The sequence below is a fragment of the Thalassophryne amazonica genome, chromosome 10 (assembly GCF_902500255.1).
Source record: "Thalassophryne amazonica chromosome 10, fThaAma1.1, whole genome shotgun sequence".
In the NCBI taxonomy this organism is placed as follows: domain Eukaryota; kingdom Metazoa; phylum Chordata; class Actinopteri; order Batrachoidiformes; family Batrachoididae; genus Thalassophryne; species Thalassophryne amazonica.
Window position 1 is genome coordinate 70,846,838 of NC_047112.1, and position 24,855 is coordinate 70,871,692.

General features: G+C 41.4%; 1 protein-coding gene and 1 long non-coding RNA gene across 2 annotated transcripts; both read left to right on the forward strand.

Annotated features, from left to right (window-relative positions):
- The first annotated feature begins 1,670 nt into the window (after positions 1-1,670).
- On the forward strand, positions 1,671-20,262 carry LOC117518130 (dual specificity mitogen-activated protein kinase kinase 2-like). The gene is given in 8 exon segments (XM_034179189.1): positions 1,671-2,074; positions 11,376-11,440; positions 11,443-11,585; positions 11,933-12,079; positions 15,847-15,924; positions 17,788-17,839; positions 19,288-19,411; positions 19,866-20,262. Coding segments are annotated over 8 exon segments (1,095 nt in total). The 5' UTR covers positions 1,671-1,985.
- A 797-nt stretch (positions 20,263-21,059) lies between these two features.
- Positions 21,060-24,265, forward strand: LOC117518954. Its single transcript, XR_004563124.1, has 3 exons — positions 21,060-21,091; positions 23,486-23,531; positions 23,617-24,265. It is a non-coding gene; the product is annotated as an uncharacterized LOC117518954 (long non-coding RNA).
- The last annotated feature ends 590 nt before the right edge of the window (positions 24,266-24,855 follow it).

Sequence of the window (24,855 nt, forward strand, 5' to 3'; positions counted from 1 at the left end):
CCGGGGCGCATTTTTTCGTGACACATATAGGGGCGGCACAAGTACTTAAAAAAAAAAAATCCTTCTGCATCGCAAAGCAGTTATGATATCACTGTGTAAGGAGGAAGTGGCAAATTGACATCTCACAGCTGCAAGCAGGCACCCCAGCATGCTGGCGTGCACAGAACAGAACTTGTGAAAGCGGTTCGGCGGTTGTCTCCTGCGTAACCGGAGACAGACGCACTCCTCCTCGGCCCATGCACTCTGCTCCACGGCTCTGGACGGACCATCGTGCTCACTGCTCCTTGCTGCTCTGCCTCCACATTGTCTCCGCTCTGGCAGAGCGAAGTCCATGAGGATGCAACAGAGCAGAACCAGAACTCGAGCAAACGATGCAGACAGCTAGTTTATGAAATAAAAGGCATTTGAAAGCAGACAGACAGGGTGGAAGACGGGTTTAAACTCACTGGAGAGGACAGGTGCTCCGTTCACATTACTGGCTGAGGTGAATTGAATCTGACCTTTTTGTGTGCCAGCAAGAATGTGTGTTATACAATTTTTACAATAGGCTTCCAGTAGCTGGAAACTCTTTTTATTGTCATGTACACTGACAAAATAATAATAATAATAATAATAAAATTTAAAATGAGTCTTATCTTCATAACTAACTGGTTTATTTGATGGAGAAAAAGAATCTCATTTGATTTCAGTGGCATGGGAACATTTCAGTTTAGATTTTCTTTTGACCCACAAATGAAGACCAAAAAATTAGGGAGAAAAAAACGCAAATACTACATGATCAAATTTCTGTCAAACCTAAAACTATTGCAGATTAATTAATGTTTTATATTTACATATTTAGCCTATTATTTACACACATCAAGCCAGCTATTTAGCTAAATGTTGAGACAAATATGCACCTTAATAAAAGAGTTAATTGTTCCTCCCTGAAAGACATTTAGACATTTAGCATGTAAGAGCATGTTATTCAAATTTGCAATTGATGGATATTATATTTATATTGGACCCTGTGGTCTTTTGATGTCAATTTCAATTGCAAATTCAGGAGCACTTGTAAAATATATTTAAAAATAATAGAATAATAATAATAAAATAAATTTAAAAATGGCTGTTTGTGCAAAACACAAATTAAAAAAAAAAAAAATAAATAAAAAAAAAATGGAAGGGAGGGGGGAGCACAGAGAGTGTCTCGCCCGGGGAGCAATTCAGTGTAGAACTGCCACTGCTTGAGCGTGGCTTGATGGTGACTTACTCCCACCTCTGAAAGGTTGTGTCACTTTGTGAATCAAGAAGTGCATACACAAGAACTTCATGATTTAGTTTAGTAGTAGAATTATTGTGGATGTATGAGTGGGGGACATCCACGGGTCTCGTTTTAAAGTCGCAGTCTCGCGATGTTTGCGCAGGGCTTTCCCTGTGGGCGTCAGACGCGGCTGTGACGCTGCAGCCACTGCTTCCTGTATTGAAGCACCAGCAGCGGCCGGAGCCCGGTGTCAGCCCCACACCCTGACTGGAGCCGCTGCTCGCACCCTGCTCTCCACCGGAAAGAAGCCAGCCACTCGGTGTCCTGGTGTAAACACAGAGGCAGCCGGTTGTGTTTTTTTTTTTTTTTTTTTGCTGCTCGGACGCCCCCCCTCCCTCCCCTACAGGAGCTGATGCTAGCTGTAGCCAGCTAAGTATCCTCAGTATATCAACTAGACAGCTGAGAATAAAGAGCTAAAACGGCAATGTATTTGCTCCGAATGTCTTAAATACATAGTACTTCCAAACGCCACGTCGACATGATAAGATTTTTTTGTCAAACAGCTGAGTGACATGTTCTACTCACTTTGCTAACGTTAGCTGCTAACAGGCGTTCGGAGCGGTTCCTCTTGCTTTTTCCGACCAACTTTGGAACAAGGTTAAAGATAAATTGTCGGCTCGCCGCAGGTCGGGACATCGTTACTTTAAAGCGTTTAGGTTTAGATCGGCCAGCTGCCGGTGAAATGGCTCCAAAGAAAAAGCCCGTTCCGCTGAACATAACGCCGATCGGAGAAGGACAGGCCACCGCCAACAGCCTGGACGCTGCGTCCGAGTGAGTAACTGTTTTATACAAGTCTTATTTCTGGTTCTATGTCTGCAAATTACAATCGTGCAAGTTTTACTTATTGTTTGATTTGATTCATTAAAAAAATGTAAAAACTAAATTCAGTTATCCAATATCTCATAAATAAAACCACAACCATTTAAATCATATAAAAGCAACACACCACTTATTAGTATTAGAGTATTTACACATTAAAACTATACAGTATATTTTTTAAATAGGAACTGATTCCTATATATATATATATATTATACACGCACACATCTCGCAGTGAAAACCACCTCTCTAAGATTTTGCAGGATTGCATTTATTGCCGGCTACAGAGAGTGTATCTTTGGCTACAGAGTCTCAGCCTTTTAAATAGATGTCTAAAAATAAAGTTATCAATAAACTGTTGACCATCAGGGAAAAATATGTTTTTACCCTATTTTTAAAATCCATTTTATTTCTGCAGGATTTTGTTTGCAGATCAAGACCGTTCCATACCTTACCTCCAGTATCAGAGAAAGATGTAGCCCCAAAGGACCTGACTAAGGGAATATAACCAAGGACAAGACACTAGATCTAGTGTTAATGCTGTGAATTTCTGAATTGAACTTGCATGAAGAAATTAGGTAGTTTGAGCCATGTTTCTGTACCAATCAATCAATCAATCAATTTTTTTTTATATAGCGCCAAATCACAACAAACAGCCGCCCCAAGGCGCTCCACACTGCAAGGCAAGGCCATACAATAATGATGTAAAACCCCAACGGTCAAAACGACCCCCTGTGAGCAAGCACTTGGCTACAGTGGGAAGGAAAAACTCCCTTTTAACAGGAAGAAACCTCCAGCAGAACCAGGCTCAGGGAGGGGCAGTCTTCTGCTGGGACTGGTTGGGGCTGAGGGAGAGAACCAGGAAAAAGATATGCTGTGGAGGGGAGCAGAGATCGATCCCTAATGATTAAATGCAGAGTGGTGCATACAGAGCAAAAAGAGAAAGAAACAGTGCATCATGGGAACCCCCCAGCAGTCTACGTCTATAGCAGCATAACTAAGGGATGGTTCAGGGTCACCTGATCCAGCCCTAACTATAAGCTTTAGCAAAAAGGAAAGTTTTAAGCCTAATCTTAAAAGTAGAGAGGGTGTCTGTCTCCCTGATCTGAATTGGGAGCTGGTTCCACAGGAGAGGAGCCTGAAAGCTGAAGGCTCTGCCTCCCATTCTACTCTTACAAACCCTAGGAACTACAAGTAAGCCTGCAGTCTGAGAGCGAAGCGCTCTATTGGGGTGATATGGTACTACGAGGTCCCTAAGATAAGATGGGACCTGATTATTCAAAACCTTATAAGTAAGAAGAAGAATTTTAAATTCTATTCTAGAATTAACAGGAAGCCAATGAAGAGAGGCCAATATGGGTGAGATATGCTCTCTCCTTCTAGTCCCCGTCAGCACTCTAGCTGCAGCATTTTGAATTAACTGAAGGCTTTTTAGGGAACTTTTAGGACAACCTGATAATAATGAATTACAATAGTCCAGCCTAGAGGAAATAAATGCATGAATTAGTTTTTCAGCATCACTCTGAGACAAGACCTTTCTGATTTTAGAGATATTGCGTAAATGCAAAAAAGCAGTCCTACATATTTGTTTAATATGCGCTTTGAATGACATATCCTGATCAAAAATGACTCCAAGATTTCTCACAGTATTACTAGAGGTCAGGGTAATGCCATCCAGAGTAAGGATCTGGTTAGACACCATGTTTCTAAGATTTGTGGGGCCAAGTACAATAACTTCAGTTTTATCTGAGTTTAAAAGCAGGAAATTAGAGGTCATCCATGTCTTTATGTCTGTAAGACAATCCTGCAGTTTAGCTAATTGGTGTGTGTCCTCTGGCTTCATGGATAGATAAAGCTGGGTATCATCTGCGTAACAATGAAAATTTAAGCAATACCGTCTAATAATACTGCCTAAGGGAAGCATATATAAAGTGAATAAAATTGGTCCTAGCACAGAACCTTGTGGAACTCCATAATTAACTTTAGTCTGTGAAGAAGATTCCCCATTTACATGAACAAATTGTAATCTATTAGACAAATATGATTCAAACCACCGCAGCGCAGTGCCTTTAATACCTATGGCATGCTCTAATCTCTGTAATAAAATTTTATGGTCAACAGTATCAAAAGCAGCACTGAGGTCTAACAGAACAAGCACAGAGATGAGTCCACTGTCCGAGGCCATAAGAAGATCATTTGTAACCTTCACTAATGCTGTTTCTGTACTATGATGAATTCTAAAACCTGACTGAAACTCTTCAAATAGACCATTCCTCTGCAGATGATCAGTTAGCTGTTTTACAACTACCCTTTCAAGAATTTTTGAGAGAAAAGGAAGGTTGGAGATTGGCCTATAATTAGCTAAGATAGCTGGGTCAAGTGATGGCTTTTTAAGTAATGGTTTAATTACTGCCACCTTAAAAGCCTGTGGTACATAGCCAACTAACAAAGATAGATTGATCATATTTAAGATCGAAGCATTAAATAATGGTAGGGCTTCCTTGAGCAGCCTGGTAGGAATGGGGTCTAATAAACATGTTGATGGTTTGGATGAAGTAACTAATGAAAATAACTCAGACAGAACAATCGGAGAGAAAGAGTCTAACCAAATACCGGCATCACTGAAAGCAGCCAAAGATAACGATACGTCTTTGGGATGGTTATGAGTAATTTTTTCTCTAATAGTTAAAATTTTGTTAGCAAAGAAAGTCATGAACTCATTACTAGTTAAAGATAATGGAATACTCAGCTCAATAGAGCTCTGACTCTTTGTCAGCCTGGCTACAGTGCTGAAAAGAAACCTGGGGTTGTTCTTATTTTCTTCAATTAGTGATGAGTAGAAAGATGTCCTAGCTTTACGGAGGGCTTTTTTATAGAGCAACAGACTCTTTTTCCAGGCTAAGTGAAGATCTTCTAAATTAGTGAGACGCCATTTCCTCTCCAACTTACGGGTTATCTGCTTTAAGCTACGAGTTTGAGAGTTATACCATGGAGTCAGACACTTCTGATTTAAAGCTCTCTTTTTCAGAGGAGCTACAGCATCCAAAGTTGTCTTCAATGAGGATGTAAAACTATTGACGAGATACTCTATCTCCCTTACAGAGTTTAGGTAGCTACTCTGCACTGTGTTGTTATATGGCATTAGAGAACATAAAGAAGGAATCATATCCTTAAACCTAGTTACAGCGCTTTCTGAAAGACTTCTAGTGTAATGAAACTTATTCCCTACTGCTGGGTAGTCCATCAGAGTAAATGTAAATGTTATTAAAAAATGATCAGACAGAAGGGAGTTTTCAGGGAATACTGTTAAGTCTTCTATTTCCATACCATAAGTCAGAACAAGATCTAAGATATGATTAAAGTGGTGGGTGGACTCATTTACTTTTTGAGCAAAGCCAATAGAGTCTAATAATAGATTAAATGCAGTGTTGAGGCTGTCATTCTCAGCATCTGTGTGGATGTTAAAATCGCCCACTATAATTATCTTATCTGAGCTAAGCACTAAGTCAGACAAAAGGTCTGAAAATTCACAGAGAAACTCACAGTAACGACCAGGTGGACGATAGATAATAACAAATAAAACTGGTTTTTGGGACTTCCAATTTGGATGGACAAGACTAAGAGACAAGCTTTCAAATGAATTAAAGCTCTGTCTGGGTTTTTGATTAATTAATAAGCTGGAATGGAAGATTGCTGCTAATCCACCGCCCCGGCCCGTGCTACGAGCATTCTGACAGTTAGTGTGACTCGGGGGTGTTGACTCATTTAAACTAACATATTCATCCTGCTGTAACCAGGTTTCTGTTAGGCAGAATAAATCAATATGTTGATCAATTATTATATAATTTACCAACAGGGACTTAGAAGAGAGAGACCTAATGTTTAATAGACCACATTTAACTGTTTTAGTCTGTGGTGCAGTTGAAGGTGCTATATTATTTTTTCTTTTTGAATTTTTATGCTTAAATAGATTTTTGCTGGTTATTGGTAGTCTGGGAGCAGGCACCGTCTCTACGGGGATGGGGTAATGAGGGGATGGCAGGGGGAGAGAAGCTGCAGAGAGGTGTGTAAGACTACAACTCTGCTTCCTGGTCCCAACCCTGGATAGTCACGGTTTGGAGGATTTAAGAAAATTAGCCAGATTTCTAGAAATGAGAGCTGCTCCATCCAAAGTGGGATGGATGCCGTCTCTCCTAACAAGACCAGGTTTTCCCCAGAAGCTTTGCCAATTATCTATGAAGCCCACCTCATTTTTTGGACACCACTCAGACAGCCAGCAATTCAAGGAGAACATGCGGCTAAACATGTCACTCCCGGTCTGATTGGGGAGGGGCCCAGAGAAAACTACAGAGTCCGACATTGTTTTTGCAAAGTTACACACCGATTTAATGTTAATTTTAGTGACCTCCGATTGGCGTAACCGGGTGTCATTACTGCCGACGTGAATTACAATCTTACCAAATTTACGCTTAGCCTTAACCAGCAGTTTCAAATTTCCTTCAATGTCGCCTGCTCTGGCCCCCGGAAGACAATTGACTATGGTTGCTGGTGTCGCTAACTTCACATTTCTCAAAACAGAGTCGCCAATAACCAGAGTTTGATCCTCGGCGGGTGTGTCGTCGAGTGGGGAAAAACGGTTAGAAATGTGAACGGGTTGGCGGTGTACACGGGGCTTCTGTTTAGGGCTACGCTTCCTCCTCACAGTCACCCAGTCAGCCTGCTTTCCCGGCTGCTCGGGATCTGCCAGGGGGGGAACTAACGGCGGCTAAGCTACCTTGGTCCGCACCGACTACAGGGGCCTGGCTAGCTGTAGAATTTTCCACGGTGCGGAGCCGAGTCTCCAATTCGCCCAGCCTGGCCTCCAAAGCTACGAATAAGCTACACTTATTACAAGTACCATTACTGCTAAAGGAGGCCGAGGAATAACTAAACATTTCACACCCAGAGCAGAAAAGTGCGGGAGAGACAGGAGAAGCCGCCATGCTAAATCGGCTAAGAGCTAGTAGCTACGCTAAGCTAGCGGATTCCTAAAAACACGCAACGTGAATAATGTGTAAATAATTTAGAGGTGATTCAGCAGAATGAGTGCTTTAGTTAAGGCACGTAAAGATTACACTGGGAAACAAATCGTAATCTAGATAACTAGATCAATCTAACTGCGCAGATTAAACAGCTAACAGATACAGAAAAACACCGCTGTGCTCCGGAACAGGAAGTGATACAATACCGCAGTGAGAGCCAACCACCAGTAGAGAGTACCACAGCGAACGTGATTTTAATTTAAGTTGGTCCACTCTAAAATCATCTGGTAACATACAAACCATATTGAATTGGTCAAGGCCTATATGCAGTGGTGGGCACAGCTAACCAAAAAGTTAGCTTTGATAACTGGTAATCGGCTAACTGAAAAGTTGTTTTTTTTTTTTTTTTTTATGCTAAACCGATAAACTGTCTAAAAACTTATCGGAAGCTACAGATAACCAATAACTTTCAATTTTGCCTCAAATACGCTCTTAGCTACTAAGAAGCTGATTTTGAGTTTAAACCTCGCCAAAGCCAATGGCGATCACAAACCCAAACAGCTAATGAGCCAGTGCTTCTGTCTTTGTGCGCTCTGCCCCCTGCTATAGGAATGCGTCATTTACCCTGACAGGATACAGTGGTCCAGCGACAAGGCAGTGGTCTTGAAATAGAAAGCAGGTTTGAATTATGGTTTTGCTTTATAAATAAAATGATTCCAGATAGAATAGCTACATAAATGTACAAAGTGATATATAACACATCTGTTAATTTTAAAATAATGCACTAATTCTGAAGATTTGAACATTAACACCCAGATGCCCACAAGGGATTATGGGTAAACTAAGCCTCCGCTCATGCTGATTTGTTGATTCATTCATTCTATGTAAAAACCAACACAAGTGAAGCAATGTAACGTGTTGGTGTTTACTAATAAATGTGCTTTTATAGAATGTCATTTTTTTCGTTTGTATAAAAAAAGAAATAAAGAGAAAAAATAAATAAAGAAAGAAAAAAATAAATTTTCAAGATCCCCCTAGACAGCACCTAAGTGCACGTGTGATGACATCACAACTCTATCCAGTTAGGGAGACAAGGTTTCTTTCAATAACAACTGTCAAAAAACTTTCTCATGTGTGGTTGGAATTGTGTGGCGATAGGAATTGTATTTTGAATGCTTGAATAACAATGTCAGTCGCACAAAGAAATCAAATAATAGTGAAAACATTCGGTGTGGTGTCATAACGAATCAATCAGTCGCTCCATGAGGTGTCATAACATGCGATGAGTTAGTGGCTTGGTGCGGTGTTATAACAGATCAATCAGTCGCTCCGTGCGGTGTCATAACAGATCAGTCAGTCGCTCCATGAGGCGTTATAACATCAAGCCTGGTTCACATGGAAAGATAATTAGGCCGATATCGGACCCGATCTTCCCCTTCCGACAATCTTAAGGACGCCCCGACAATTGTGATGACGCTAAATATAATCTTATCAGATATTCCTGCCGTTTGTGGTGTGTTAAGAAGGATGTGAGGAGCTAAATGTGACATGATGCAGCCAATCAAAAAGTGAGGTGTCTGACCTGGGAATGTTCATGTGTGAAATCTGTTTGTGTGTGTTGTTTTTACCGCGTGGCTGACACCACACACTGTACAACTAAACCTGTCAGATCTATGATTTTTTTTTTTTTTTTTTTATCTCCACGTGTGTGGTATCTCAGGTTTTGGAAACCTACAGATAATCTTAAAATCCTGCGATCCACAACACTGTGATATAACCGGTTGCCGGTAGATGGCAGTGTTCTATGCATTTTGACGCCGGTTATGTCATACGGCCTGAATCACAATTTAACAGACTTTTTGGCTTTTGGAGGAAGCAACCTGGGCTTCTTCTGGCATTTTTACATAAAACAAACACAATAACAACGTCTGTAAACCCAGAGAATATATTCACAAGAGTTTTAGGAACAATATACAAAGAGTTTAATACTGTTGTCCGTGTGGAGCCCGATCAGAGCGTCTCAAATGCATTTCTTCTGTCGTGAACTTTTACCCCGAATGCATTGCGCACACACCATGTCCACACTAAAACCTTTAAAATTAGTCTAATACTTTAAAACCAAAACATATATCTGATATTTTCACTTTATAAAACTTCAGACGTGACTTTAATTTAAATAACTTGTCCGCAATTAGTTTGGTTAAAATTTTAACCATAAGTTAAAACTGTATACCTCTGGATGACTTAGGTGATATTGCCAGCGTATCACTATGGGGTCAAAAGAAATGAGCTTTTTCTTTTCTATGACCAGTTCTCCTTTGCCTGCAGAGGATAAATCAGTTTATTCTAGAACTTGCTATTCTGTGTTTCTAGAGGATAGAACTGTGCATCTACTACAAAAAGCTATGTCTGCAAAAATGTTAGCGACTAAAAATTATCGGACCAAAACCTATTGGAAGATAATTGGTCCGATGATGGTTTTCAAAGTTATCTGAAAAGCTAATCCGATAATGAAAACATTATCTTCGATAATTAGCGGTTAGAGGATTAGTGGAACTGTGCCCACCACTGCCTATATTTAACCAGGGATGAGTGTTGAGGAGTCTTTTTCCTTGTATTTTTAACTGCCTATGACTTGTACAGCAAAAATGTGGGTTGATGGGTGAGCCTGTTAGTCCATCCCAGACAACTTGCAAAAGCAATAACTTTAATACAATAAATGCCATCATTATGTATGTTCCTTGACTGGCTGCTTAAGACTGACTCCAAAACAGAGCACATTTCCATAGGAGCCTGTGTTAAAAATGCCCAACTTAGGGCAGAAATAAACATGTTTATAGCCTGGTACACAAACAGTTTTGGTCTTTATAGATAGTTTTCTTCTCCATAACAACTGTAGCGTGGTGAATTTTTCTCTAACTTCTTAGTTTAAGATATTTATGCATTTGGGGGCATGATTGCTATGTGTGACAGTGACAGCCAAGCATCTCCGCCTCTGTAACTGTAACTCAGAGTCCACTCGATGTGGATGGTAGCTGTTGAGCAGTGCTGTCTGTTTTGTTTGGAGTATTTTATCACAAACACCTAGAATATTATGGCTTGTGTAATGAAACATTGTAACTGATCTTCTAAGATCTCTCTGTTACAGTACTCGTGTTGAGTGAATTTCTCAACGGATTTAGCACTGTTAGCAGTTGTCGGTAGCTTCATACGTTAGGTCCACATAATGTGCGATTACTTAGAACTTAAGTGGCTAATAATTTTTAATGTCCACACCAAAGGAAATTGTGAGGAGAACCACCTCTGATTGAATAAAAACCCAAACCGAGGTTAGCCTGTTAGCTTCAAACAGGCTTCGTCTGACTTGAAGAGAGGGGTGTGTTCAGTCTTCTTTCATCACCCAAACTAAGCCACCCACGCTTGCCCCTTTATGCATTAATGAGTTCATGATGAATCTGCGGAGTGGGGGCTGCTAACATGGTGACGCCCAGACACGAGCTTCATATCAGCTCTTCCGGGTTTCTGTAGAAAACTTACGGGTGACGTCAATGCGGGGCCAGTCCAGTCTGAGTAGGACACGAGACTGTGACTTTTTGATTGTTGGATTAGAAAACACTAGAAGCATTCAAGTTTCTAATTTAAAATCATGTATTGGTGAAGTCTTGCTTTTTTGACATCCAAAATAATTTTCTTAATTTCACCACGTTTGTGTCACTGTGAGGCCACATTGCGTCTGAGTTCTTGGCCAGTCAGTGCCCAGTGTTCAGGTTGGATGAAAAATTTGTCTTTGTCTGGTTGGGGTTTGTGAATGATGGAGCAAGCCACGACCCAATGATTGTTTCCTTTTGTTCTCCAAGTAAGGCGCTGTTGTTTTGTTTTTATGAACAATTATTGATGAAGCGCCGTCAGTCTCTACTACCAAGTTGTCATCCTTTATTGGCTGATTATGAATTGTTCGTAACACTTGTGTGGGTCAAGACAATTGGATGCCAGTGAACTTATTTACAGACAAACAAAACTCGATTGGTTGCTAGTGTTCGCTTGAGCCTTCTGAGAGGTTAAATGGCGTAATGCAGGCTAAATGTAATAGTAATGTTGTGAAGTGTAAACTAATGGCTCACAGGCCATGTCCAGCCCTCGATCAAACAGTTTGAGACCGGTGGTTTAACAGCTTAGCATAGATGCATGTTGCATACTTTTCCTGTCTTATTCTTCCTCTCGCTACCTGACAGAGCCAACCTCGAGGCCTTACAGAAGAAACTGGGTGAGCTTGACTTGGATGAACAGCAGAGGAAACGCTGGAAGCCTTCCTCACACAGAAAGCTCAGGTCGGGGAGTTGAAGGATGAGGATTTTGAACTCATTTGTGAGCTGGGTGCTGGTAACGGAGGAGTAGTTGGCAAGGTCCGCCACAAACCGTCAGGATTGGTCATGGCTCGGAAGGTAAAAAACATTAACATTTGTTGGAGGTGAAGTGTGACTGCGTTTGAGGCAGTTGCATTCCAGTTCTCATTCCAGATATGTTTTCACTTGCTCTGGAAGATGTCAGGTGTTATCTTTGCGTCAGAGCACAATCTGTGCTCCTAACCTAGAAATGTGGAATGTCATTCTCTAGAGTATAAATGAAGATTTGCAGTGTGTCTTGCGGATGTTACCATAATGCACAATCAAAGAATTGTTAACAGCCAACTCTAAAATGTGCTGCATGATGTTTAAAGGAAGCATTTCTCTGCTTCTCTCTCCCCTGTTTTTATCAGAATAGTTTAAAGTTTAATCCTTTGCCTCCCCAGTTGATTCACCTGGAAATCAAGCCTGCCATCAGGAACCAGATTATCAGAGAGCTGCAGGTGCTCCATGAATGCAACTCCCCCTACATTGTGGGATTTTATGGGGCCTTTTACAGCGACGGAGAAATCAGCATCTGTATGGAGCACATGGTGAGAGAAATGTGCAGATTGTTACAAAGGTTATCAGTTAACAGAAAACTGAGTCAATGCAGTGCTTTCTTCAAGGACTGAAAGAATTGCCTAAGAAGTTGTGTAAAATAATAAATTTACAAGCTAGCGCATTTTTAATTTCCATTCATTAAAGCTGATAACATCTACTTAAAATATATAAGTGCACAAAGAATTACATTGATTGATTTTGATTTTTTTATATATATATATATATATATATATATATATATATAGCGATTTTCCATCTGCATCAGACACTCAAAGCGCTTTAGTGATGTTTCACATTCACCCTGATGTGAGGGTGCTGCTACTCACTACACACTGGGAGTAACTAGGGTATTGAAGACCTTGCCCAGGGCCCTTAATGATTTTCCAGTCAGGCTGGGATTTGAATGGAGGATAAGTCATACTCCTGGTTTTGATATATTTTTTTTTTTTTTTCCAGAGGTTACAGAACGGTCTCTCTGTTTTAGCGTCTTTGGATAGATTAGGGTGCTATTGTATTTTGAAGTACCAGAAATCTCCATTTTGCTTGAAGACTGTTCTATATAAAGCCAGAATAGTCTGTGTATTTTTGCCAACTGCTGCGTGATGTGAAGGCAGAGATAGCCCATTATCGATTGCTTTCATTTGCAATGGCGGAGGATTCAACAGCGATTTGGTTTGATATTTCTCTAAATGGTGAAAGTGAAATAGAGAAAATTGAGGAGATTTGACGGCAGGTAATCCAGGTGGTGTGTGCAGCCTGACAAGGTTTGAGGCAGACTGTTAGAAGGAGAAGATGAAGAATCAGACCGTGACAATGAACGTGGTGGGGAAACCAGGGCGCTTGGATGTTTGTATTTGTCAGTAATTTGGTTGTGTAAATCCTTAATGTTATTTTCCTAACCAATATTTTAAATGGGTAACACCTTGGACCCTGGGCCTTTGAAGTTTCATGTTGAAATAGCTGTATGATCAAATGAAGCCTCTGACAGACTGCAGCTACATTATGTGTCCTAAAATTTATTACTGTAACGTGTGTGTAAACAACACACATCCTTGAACTAAAATACCCTTTCCTGATTATTCTGGGGCACCATGACAGAGAGCCAGACTGACTAATTTTCTTAAACATGTTATCAGAATAGAAACCATTTCCTGCTATACAGCTATTCCCATCAATATCACTGTAAACAACGGAGACATGGAGACAGACAGACGACACAGACAAGACTTGCAGACCCCAGAGGCTGTTTACAGTGTATCTCGAAAGTATTCACAGCGCTTCGTGTTTTCCACATTTTATGTTACAGCCTTATTCCAAAATGGAGCAAATAATTTTTTCCCCTCAAAATTCTACTAACAAACTCCATAATGATGACATAAAAAGTTTTTTTTTTTTTTTTTTTTTGCAACGTATTAAAAAAAAAACCCTAAGAAGTCATATATACATAAGTATTGACACCAATAGGCATTAAACTGATTCCAGGAAGTACCAAGAAGGTGCAGGTTTTCTTTGTAATCACCAACTCCACCAGGTAATTTCACTTCTTCGTAGAAGTTTCTGTACCCTTACCTAGATTTGTGCCGCGAGACAAACCTGAATTTGCCTCAGATGGACTCCAGTTAAGCTGTAGAAACATCTCACGGGTGATCTGTGGAAACAGGAGGCACTGAGCTCAATTTTGACCTTCATGGCAAAGGCTTGCGAATATTTAGGTACATGTGATTTCTTTTTTTTCTTTTTTATTAAGAAGTTTGCAACAAAAAACCCCACCTTTTTCCATGTGTTATTATGGGGTGTTGTGAGTAGAATCTTGAGTGAAAACAATTTTCTCCATTTTGGAATAAGGTTGTAACATCACAAAATGTGTAAAAGTCAAGTGCTATGATACTTTCTGGATGTATCGTACCTCTGCCATACAGTTAGATATAGGGTTTGTATTCTTGTACGAGGGTAGGCTGAAAAGTTCTAAAGCTCCCCATGAAGGAGTAATGCATTAACTGCATTATAGTGAGCCTTAGAACTTTTCAGCCTACCCTCGTAGTCATCACTGAAGGTATCTCCATTATGTTGGTCACAGATATTGGAAACAAATATCAGTCATTGTTTCATCTGTTCATGAGTTAGGCCATTGCAGCAAGACTCTGTACCTTCACACGGACACAACTCTGTACATGCCATATTTTGATTCTTGCATACAACATTATGAGAGCACTTAGACTTTCCACTGCAGTTGCAAATGAGATCATCAATGACCTCTGAAGGTGACCAGTGAATAATATGGGCTGGAATATTCCTCCTCCTTCCATCCATAATCAAGAGGTGATCCCAGATTAAGCTTGGCTACGTGTGCATTTATCCAAAGTTTCACTTGTTGCATGTATCTCAAAACATGCTGCTTGAAGCTGTCTGTGCAGGGAGCCAACTTGGCAAGATCAGCACACTTCTGAGCTAATTTAGATCTAAACAAATTGAGATCACTGTGGAATTATAATATACTCTCCTTCTTGTCATACAGCAGAGCAATGAATTTACATGATGCCTCTGTTGCAAGTTCAAGATCATTTCCTTGGAGTGTCACAAGCCTGGAAATATATTTGATATATTCATCATTTTGCATGTATTTGAACACTGTTGGTTACCAGTTCCAAAAAAATGCAGAAGCGGTATCGCAACCTGTTTAGACAGTTCAAGGAAAGTAATGATTTACATGAACTTTCCTTTTGCATGTAGTGCTATTAATTGTGAGAATAGGTCTATGACAGACTCCTTGCTCATGATGGCAAATTGATGAACATGGTCACTATCTTTAAAGTTGTATGGGGAATAAAAAACTGCTGCGTGTATTTTTCCACAACAGGGACCATCTGAAAGCCAAGAGAAAGGCCTTTTAAGTAATGTATTTTGTGTCCATTTAGCTCTCAGGTTACTTTAAAGTCAAATTTTAGAGGCCTTTGAGCAATCTCACACTTCATCTATAACTGGCAGGTAGCATCTGACATTAGATGCTTACCACCTCCTTCTGTACAGAGTGTGCAGAAGGACTCAGCAGAGTACAAGTCTTACCTTTAAAAACAAGTAAAATAGTTCGCTGTTTGTCACTGTTTCCAGCCACATCAGTCTATGTTCAGAGTTCATTTGGAATGCTTTGAAAGGTGTGTTTTGAGCATTGTTCAGGAGTCTGCAAGAAAAGGTGCACATCCTGATATGCTGCTGCATGGTGAATACTGCCACCTTCTGGTGGTTCATGAATGCCCATACCATATTGTTTTAAGTTTTGCACAGGGTCTGTACACACACTGACATATATATTGTGTGTATGTCTTAGGTTCTCTTTGTTTTCCTTCTTCGTAACATCTTGGTACCACTAACTTACAAATATGACCCACATATCTATGTAGTCCGTTACTTGGGTTTTAATTGTGACAAACCACCAAAAAGAACTTTCCTAAGTCTGAGGGGTATTGGATACTCTGCACTTTAGGATTCAAGGTTTTATTGTCATATGTGCAGTAAGGAAACCTGTTTCCCTGTACAATACCATATTTCTTTGCTGTCCTCTGTGCATACCACTAAAGAGAATCAAAGAGAAATAAAAATATAAGCAATTATAAAAGCAGCATAATATACAAAATAAAAGCAATTATAGATGACAGCATATGGAGAAAAAAAAAAACAATATAAATATAAACAGTGCTTTATGTACTTTTAGTGTGGTGTTTTGTATTCTAAGATGTGCTGTATAACTTTATCACAACAGGATGGTGGATCCTTGGATCAAGTCCTGAAGGAAGCCAGAAGAATCCCAGAGGAAATCTTGGGAAAAGTTAGCATAGCTGTATGTACATTACCACTTCCTACTTATACAATGCAGTTCTTTTTGTGCGTGTTTTACATATTCATTTGGCCTAGCTGCTGCTGTTGTATCATGGTGTGGATGGGAGGAGAAATGGTGTTGGAGGTCATTCTAAAGAGAGTATATTGTCTGACAGTGTGAAGTTAGAAATTGAAAGTCATGATGAATGTCATCTGTGCATATGCCTCACAGGTTGGTTGTGAGATGAAGCAGAAAGAAGATGTCTGTGTAAGTTAGCCAATGGGTTAGATAATATACCCAAGGATGAAAGCATGGTTATTAAAGTGGACCTTCAGTGGGCATGTTGTTGGAAGAGATGACAATGTAGACAGGAGTATAAGGGGTTGCAGCATAAAGTGAATAGAGATGTGGGTCAAAGAAAAGGACATACAGGGAGCTTTTATGATGTTGAACAGTAATGAAGGAGAAAAAGGACTTATACTAATTGGCCAGTCAGGGACTGAACAGGAAAGGATTTGCAGCAGGTTAGGGTGATGTAGATGGAAATGTGACGAAAAGAGAGAAGTGTGTTCAGAAGGTGGAGGAAGTGTTTTGAGGAGCTGATGATGAAGGAAAATGAGAGGGAGAGAAGGTTGGGTGATGTAGGTTAGAGAGTAAATTGGGGAAGTGCGATGGATCGGTAAGGATGACGTGAGGGACAGTTGTGGAAAGGCAATTGGTGAAGATAACACATTGGTAGAGGCATGGAACTGTTTAGGGAGATATGAAAGTGGAGTTTTTAAGCAGATTGTTTAATACATCTTGGAAATTAAGAGGAGTGTGCCTGAGGAGTGGACAAAAGTGTGCTGGTTCTGATTAAGGATAAGGGCGATATGCAGAGCTTGATAATTATGGGGCATAAAGTTGATCAGCCACAGCAAGAAGTTTTGGGAAAGAGTAAAACAGAGGTGAAGATTTGTGAATAGAAACAAGTTTCATGTCAAGAAATCATGACAGATGCATTGATTTCTAGAGAAGGGCCAGAAGGAGTTGCATTGTGGTTTGTGGATTTAGAGGATGCGTATGACAGGGTGCCAAGAGCAGAGTTGTGGTATTGTATGAGGAAATCTGGAGTGGCAGAGAAGTATGTGAGGGTAGTGCAGGACATGTACAGGACAGTGTGACAGCAGTGAGATGTGCAGTAGGAATGACAGACTCATTCAGGTGGAGGTGGTGAAACAGGATGCAGAGAGTAAAAGGTAGTGAAGGTGGATGAGTTTAAATACTTGGGTTCAACTTTCCAAGGTAAAGGAGAGGTTAATAAGAGTGCAGACAGGGTGGAGTGGGTAGGAGTGATTTGTGACATGATATCTGCAGGAGTGAAGGAGTTTACAAGACTGTAGTGAGATAAGCTATGTTGGATGGCTTAGAGATGGTGGTGCAAACAAAAAAAGGCAGCAGGCAGAGCTGAAGAAGCTGCACTTTTTGTTTGGGAGTGATGAGGATCTACTGCATAAGGAATGAACCTGTCAGGGGCAGCACAAGTAGGATGGTTTGGACACAGTGAGAAGAGGGACCCAGGTATATAGGGAGACATATGCTGAGGATGAAGTCACTAGGCGGGAGGACATGCAGGTGGCTGGTGAGACAGGAAAGGAGGACAGGGTGAGATGGAGACGGATGATCTGCTGTGGTGACCCTTAACGAGAGCAGTTGAATGATAAGATTTAGCCTGGTAACAGCTCTAGGCTAAATCTTTACAAATGAGTATCTGCTTGTTTCTATATGTGGGTATATGTAGCTCATTTTGTACATGGTTTGAAGGTCGCTTGTGGTATTATCAGTCATATGTGGGTCAAACAGGTTCTTGCGAGTTTTTCTTTACCATAATCTGTTTGTCTCCAGGTATTGAGGGGGTTAGCCTACCTGAGGGAGAAGCACCAGATCATGCACAGAGGTAATGATGTTTTCTTGTTCAGAGTCCCTTTCCCTTTGAAAGGTACTCTGTCAGGTTTGTGAATGTGCCCTGGTGCCATGTTTGGGATCAGTAAAGTTGTCTGAATCTGAATACACACTTGACTTCATTAATGAACTTGAAGAAATGCAAACTTGTGCTCCAGATGCTTTGGTTTATTTCTTTAGCTTGTTGAAGGCACTGGTTCAGCAGGTAAGTTGCTATATTCAGCCAAAGGTTCTCCAGTTACCTCCAGATTATGCCAGTTGGTCATTCTCAGCTTTTAAAAGTAATTCTGTCAGTCTCTGCAGTCCATTAAACTTTGCAGTGCTTTTAAAAGAAACATTCATCTTGGTGTATGCAAACCATTGACCTACTGAAAATTTGACATGGTGAATAAAAAAAAAGTCTAAATCTGTTTTCTAACATTTTTAATAACTTCATACGGAAGTAAATTGGCATTGTGACTTAACACATGGTTTGATAAAATGGAATGAGTGCAGTTGAAGATAATTGATTCTGACACTTGGTGTGGCCTCTTCTGTGCATGTAGACGGATGTCAGATGTTTTTTGAGAAAGTGAATGTAAGACACTGAATAGATGACCTGCTAAAGGGGTTGTAATTGTGTTTGATGTCTTAATGTCACAATCAGTAGAGCAGAATAAGAGTTTCCATCTGGTCAGGTTACAATCTGTAGTTTAATGTGTGATAAATATAATGCTTTTTATCATGTTGACTTTCTTCTCTTGAAAATACCTATAGAATCTTCCATCCATCCATTTTTCCATACCTGCCTTAGTCTACTTAAGGGGTCCAGAGGGTGCTGGAGCCTATCCCAGCAGTCATACAATGTGATGCAAGGTTGAGCCTGGGACACAGGACTCCAGTCTGTCCCAGGGCCCTACAGAATCTTGAATTTGAATAATGTACAGTACATTCTCCTGTCTGTCAGATTTCATGCATTGCTTGTGTGTGTGTGGGTGGGGGGGGGGGGGGGTTGTTTGTTTTGTTTTGTTTTGGTTGTTTGGTTTTGACACACTCAGTTCAGTGGTATGATCAGATCAGTAGCGTGGCACTGTGGAGAGTTGGCTTGTTTGTAAGGGCATAGCTGTTTTGACTTGTGCTTGATGAGTGCCGTCAGCTGAGGTTCTCCAGTCATACAGCATTTGAAACCATGCCAGTCAGAATACCTGTTTCTACGCAGTCATAAGTTTTTATTTTTAATTAATTTTACTGTTCATTAATTGGTGAGTAATCTGTTGTTCTAGACTTGATTTGAATCATTAGTTGATGTAAGGTGTCCATTTATAGTCTGTCGACACGTGATTACATATTTCTTCGACAGTGAAGCCTCATTTACAGCAGCTGTGGGGATGCTGTTTTATGGTGCGGAACATGGCTGGAAATTAAGTGAATATTGTTTGTGTCCATGTCTTCTCTGGCACATAGATGTCAAGCCCTCCAACATCCTGGTCAACTCTCGTGGGGAGATCAAGCTGTGTGACTTTGGTGTGAGCGGCCAACTCATAGATTCCATGGCCAACTCCTTGTGGAACGCGCTCGTACATGTCGGGTGAGTCAGCTCCGTTCTTCTGTGCCCCCACCCCTTTTCTCTGGCACTAGCCCCACTTTCCCTTTCTTTTTCTCACATTGCTCTTGTTCATTGGCTCTGCCTGCCTCTGCCCCTCTGCTGGCCTTCCTGCACTCCATTGCCAAGAACTAAAGGTTGTAGCCAGGAAAGGGCTCTTTGGCAGTGGTAGACACTGTGCTATACCATATTTCTCTGTCCTCTCCACTATGCTCAGACACCTGCTGGTTACTGTATCGAATGCTGCTCCTGTCTCCCGTCTTTTTCTGTTTGCTGACCCACAAGACACCAGTGGTACAGATGTGTAATTAACAAGACACACCTGTCCTTGCTAACCCTTCTTGGCCTATATTGCACTTCCTGCCAAACTCTCCAATTCTGTCCTGTTGCTTTTGCCACACCCAAAGTCTCCTTGCCGTAACACTCCCTCCCTGACCAGCCATGGCTCCTGCCCGACATTTTGGCTCTACCTGCTCTCCTCTGACGTAGTTTCTGTGTTTGTCAACAGCCGGAGAGACCTGCAGGGCACTCACTACCTCTGTTCAGTCAGACCGTGTGGAGCATGGGTCTGTCTCTGGTGGAGCTGGCAATTGGCCGCTACCCCATTCCCCCACCAGACGCAAAAGGAACTGGAGGCCATCTTTGGAAGGGCAGTTCTAGATGGAGCTGAGGGAAGCCTTACATCAACATGCAGAGACCCAGACCACTGGCAGGCCCGAAGCGGTATGAAACGTGACACAAATGCAAAAACATGGGTGACCTTCAAGAAAAAAAAGGGCAGATCTGGAGCTAATAAGTTTGTTACAGAGAAACAGGTGTCTGCTTCATCACTCTGATCCTTTTTTTTTTTTTTTTTTTTTTTTTTATATACTTTGTTCACTGCAACACACAGCACAAGGACTCCAGTTACATTTCCTGTCACAGTGCTAACATGCTCCTGTGGTTTAACATCATTTAACTCCAGTATTCATTCCTGGTTAAATCAAAGTATTATAACGATCCCACCAAAGGTGCAGAACATGGACATCCAAGACCCAAATTGCTAACCACAATGCAGGTTGAATATTCAGTGGATTGGGTTATTTTAACCTATTCTATCCTATTACTGCAACTGTTGCAGTAATAGGTTTAGAAATTCTACATCACATTCAGTTTAGGAGTAAAAGAATTCAGCGCTTGAGAAGTGGCAGTTTTTATTATAGCTATGGAGTTTTCTGCACAATACCTCATGAAAGATACTAAATATTTGTTCCACAAACATACATGTAGACCTATACAACTTTAGTTTTTCTCAAACTAGTTTAGTACTTTTAATTCAAAGAATTGATGATGTAACTTTAAACATGGGAAGTGTTCTCGAAAAAGGGTAACTATCTAATTATCTCCATGACGTACAAATCCTCACAGGACATGGAGTGACAACGAGACCTGCCATGGCCATCTTTGAACTGTTGGACTACATTGTGAATGAGGTCAGAAAACTTACTAATTACATACATTCTTTACGACTCTTTAACTTGGAGAATTCTTTTTTTTTTCTTTGTGTGTAGTACTTGAATGCATGAACTGTTCTTCAAATAGTCTTTGACTCTTGCTTCCTCGCCTCCACCTAAGCTGCCAAATAGTGTCTTCACTGGCCGATTTCCAGGACTTTGTGACAAAATGGTGAGCCTGAGAGCTTAAACTTCTACAGTTTCCTTTTGTTTAATAAATGCTCCAGTGCTGCAAGTTGTTGCAACTAAACTGCATGAATTTAAGTTTACTGAAGCCTGTGTTGTCAATCAGTGCCCAAACCCCTCACTCCCAGGCATTAAAAAGTTAAGAAATCATACAAAGATAGAGACTTGCACAAAAAGACATGGGTTTTTAATATCCAAAATATGGTATATTATGAAAGTAACAAAGAACTGCAGTTTGTATTTAAAAAAAAAAAAAGCTAGTCTGTATTGTACACGTTGTACAGACATAAATGCCTGAAAATCAACTTCCAGTCAGAGTTAAATATGTTAATTACAATGACGGGGCATCACACTACTCAGCCTCCCTGGGTAAAGTCTACTCCAGGTGCTGGAAAGGAGGGTCCGGCTGATAGTCGAACCTCTGATTGAAGAGGAACAATGCAGGTTCCGTCATGGTCGTGGAACAACAGACCAGCTCTTCACTCTCACAAGGATCCTGGAGGGTGGTCTGGGGGTATGCCCATCCAGTCTACATGTGTTTTGTGGACTTGGGAGAAGGTGTATGATAAGGTACCCCAGTAGATACTGTGGGAGGTGCTGTGGGAGTATGGAGGGAGGGGGTCCCTTCTCAGGGCCATCCAATCTCTGTACTCACAAAGTGAGAGCTGTGTGCAGGTGCTCGGCAGTAAGTCAGACTCGTTTCTGGGTGGAGGTTGGCTCGCTCGCTAGGGCTGCACCTTGTCACGCACTCCTGTTTGTAGACAAGATATTGAGGCGTAGTCAGGGGGAGGAGAGTCTTCATTTGGTGGGTTCAGGGTCCTCATCACTGCTTTTTGCGATGATGTGATTCTGTTTGCTTCATCAGCCTGTGACCTCAACACTCACTGGATCGGTTCGCAGGCCGAGTGTGAAGCGGCTGGGATGAGGATCAGCACCTCGTAAATCTGAGGCCATGGTTTTCAGCAGGAACCGATGGATTGCCTACTCCGGTAGGGAATGAGGTCTTGCCCCAAGTGAAGGAGTTCAAGTACCTCGGGATCTTGTTCACGAGTGGGGGGACAATGAACGCGTGAGATTGGCCGGAGAATCGCACAGCAGGAGCGGTGCTGCATTCGCTCTACCATACTGCTGTGACGAAAAGGTAGCTGAGCCAAAAGTCAAAGTTCAGTCGTCGTTCCTACTCACCTTGGTCATGAGGGGTTTGGGTCATGACCGAAAGAACTAGATCGCGGTACAAGGGGCTGAAATGGGCTTCCTCAGGAGGGTGGCTGTTGTCTCCCTTAGAGGTGAAGAAGGTTGGTCATCTGTGGGAGCTCGGAGTAGAGCCACTGCTCCTTCAACATGAAGGACGCCAGTGCTCTACTCGGGCATCTGGTAAGGTGCCTCCTGGGCGCCTCCCTAGAAAGGTGTTCCAGGCACATCCATCTGGGAGGAGACCCCGGGAAGACCCAGTACCTTGGTGGAGAGATTATATCTCCACACTGGTCTGAGAACGCCTCAGGATCCGCCAGTCAGAGGTGGTTAATGTGGCCCAGGAAAGGGAAGTCTGGGGTCCGCTGCTGGATCTGTTGCCCCCGCGCTCCATCCCGGATAAGCAGAGGGAAGTCTGGGGTCCGCTGCTGGATCTGTTGCCCCCGCGACCCATCCCGGATAAGCAGTTAAAGATGTAGTATGTAGTATGTGTTTCTAATAATCTATGTATGTATTCTTAATTCTGAGGTAAACTATTTCAAATTTTTTTGTTTTGTTAAACCTTCTTACCAGCTGCACAAGTAGTCTGTACTTTCCAGAAAGGTGATGAGTTGCACAAGGTTGAAGTTGGTATCTTATATCAATAATTGCTGCCACAGGTAATCGGAAAACAAAAAATGCTGCTGAAATGAGAAAGCATAAACTATCTAACAGACTAATTTAAAGAGAACAAAATTGTTTTCATTTACGTGCAAGTTTGTACCATGATAAATGTCAGAACCTTCCTTCCTGGAACAAGCCAAATCTAGAAATTACACAACAAACTGATGAGCGTTGAACTTGATACAAACTCTGTGAATTTGTATTTGATGCATAATGTAATGTTCCTGCATAATGTGACCAAACTGTTTCACAGTTTACTTGATAAGATGTTAAAATGCCATATGCCTTGAAAGTCCCTCGACATTTGACATTTCTTGAGATGACCAAGGCTTTGAACCCTCAAGGCCAAAACGAAGGCCCATTTATAAACCAAAAGAAGTGTGTGGTCTTGAGGTCAAAGCTAAACATCAAAGCACCACAATGCTACTGAAGTACAAAAATATTTTAAATACAATCCTTCCTCACAAAACTAATGAATTTCATTACACTTCATGATTTTAATGAGATCTCTTCCCCCCGTCACCAGTCTGATCAAAAATCCTGCTGAGAGGGCCGATCTGAAGATGCTGATGGTATGCGCCTGCACCTTAACAATGTCATTTTAATCCTTTAATGTTAGTGATGGTTAATAGTCAAGGTTTCTTTGGTTTTCTTCAGAGTCACACGTTCATTAAGCGATCTGAGGTGGAGAAGTAGACTTTGCCGGCTGGTTGTGCAAAACCATGGGCCTCAATCAACCCAGTACTCCAACCCGCGGCACTGAGTGAACAGTCTGCGCTGAGATGTGCTGTATCGTCTCTGGATCTAGCGGCGTGTACACACACACACACACCCACCCACACACACAGTGTATATACACACCAACACAAGCCAGCACACATATTGGCAAACTTTTCATCCTACTCTTCGGTAAAATGGTTTTGGCTTCCCTCATTTCTTGCTATACCAGCAGCAGGGCCCGTTGAGTCATTATACTGCAAGACCACTGCTTCACCACCATGCCAATGTCACTTTCCCACGTTGCGACAGAGGGGATGAACCATTGAAAGGCTCCCTGTGTCTGGTCGACACACATCTTTTGGTATTGTGAATATTCAGTATGATGTTTTTGCTGGTGGCCGCTGACGGCATGCGGGACAGTTTTTAAGATCAGTGGCTGTAGAGATTTGTTGTTAAAAATAAGAGCAAGACTATATGAATGCAAATTTACAGTAGATTGTACTGAAATAAATGTCATTTTCAGTAGAAATACTTCTTCAAATGCATTTGAGCTAAAATATTTCTGACAGATTATAATTACCTGCATTATATATTGTGAGTTGAGCATGAAAGTGGCTGGAATCAGGTCAGTTCTTTGTGGTGTTAGTGCTCAAGCTAAACGTCACTGTCAGCATTTTCTCAAACCAAAGAGGGTACTTGCAGCTACTACAGTTTTCAATTGCAGCAGTGTCTTTTGGTATTCGTGAACAGCAAGTGTGATTTGAATGTGGGAAGTTTGATTTCATGTTTCACGCTAAAATGCTTAAATCTGTTTGCGTACATCTCAGCTGATATCTCACACACACGGTCTCAAATGGGAGAAGATGTACGCTGTCGAGGTGGAAGAGATGATGGAACAATCGAGCATGGTTTATTATATTCTAAAACTGTATTTTATTTCCCAGAGTCATGATGGGAATGATGCGCTGGTGTTTTTTGTTTTTGAATGGTGACACCCACCCCCCACCACCCTGTTGTGGTTACAGTACAAGCCGGCGTCAAGTGGAAGTTCAAACAAGCTAAAGCAAGCTCTGCAACTACTACAACAGGTTTCACCGAACATTGTAAGCGGGGTCAGTGTTGGTCACATGGTTGTGGTGTTATTCGCTAGCCTGCCGTCTTGCTAGAGCTCTTGTA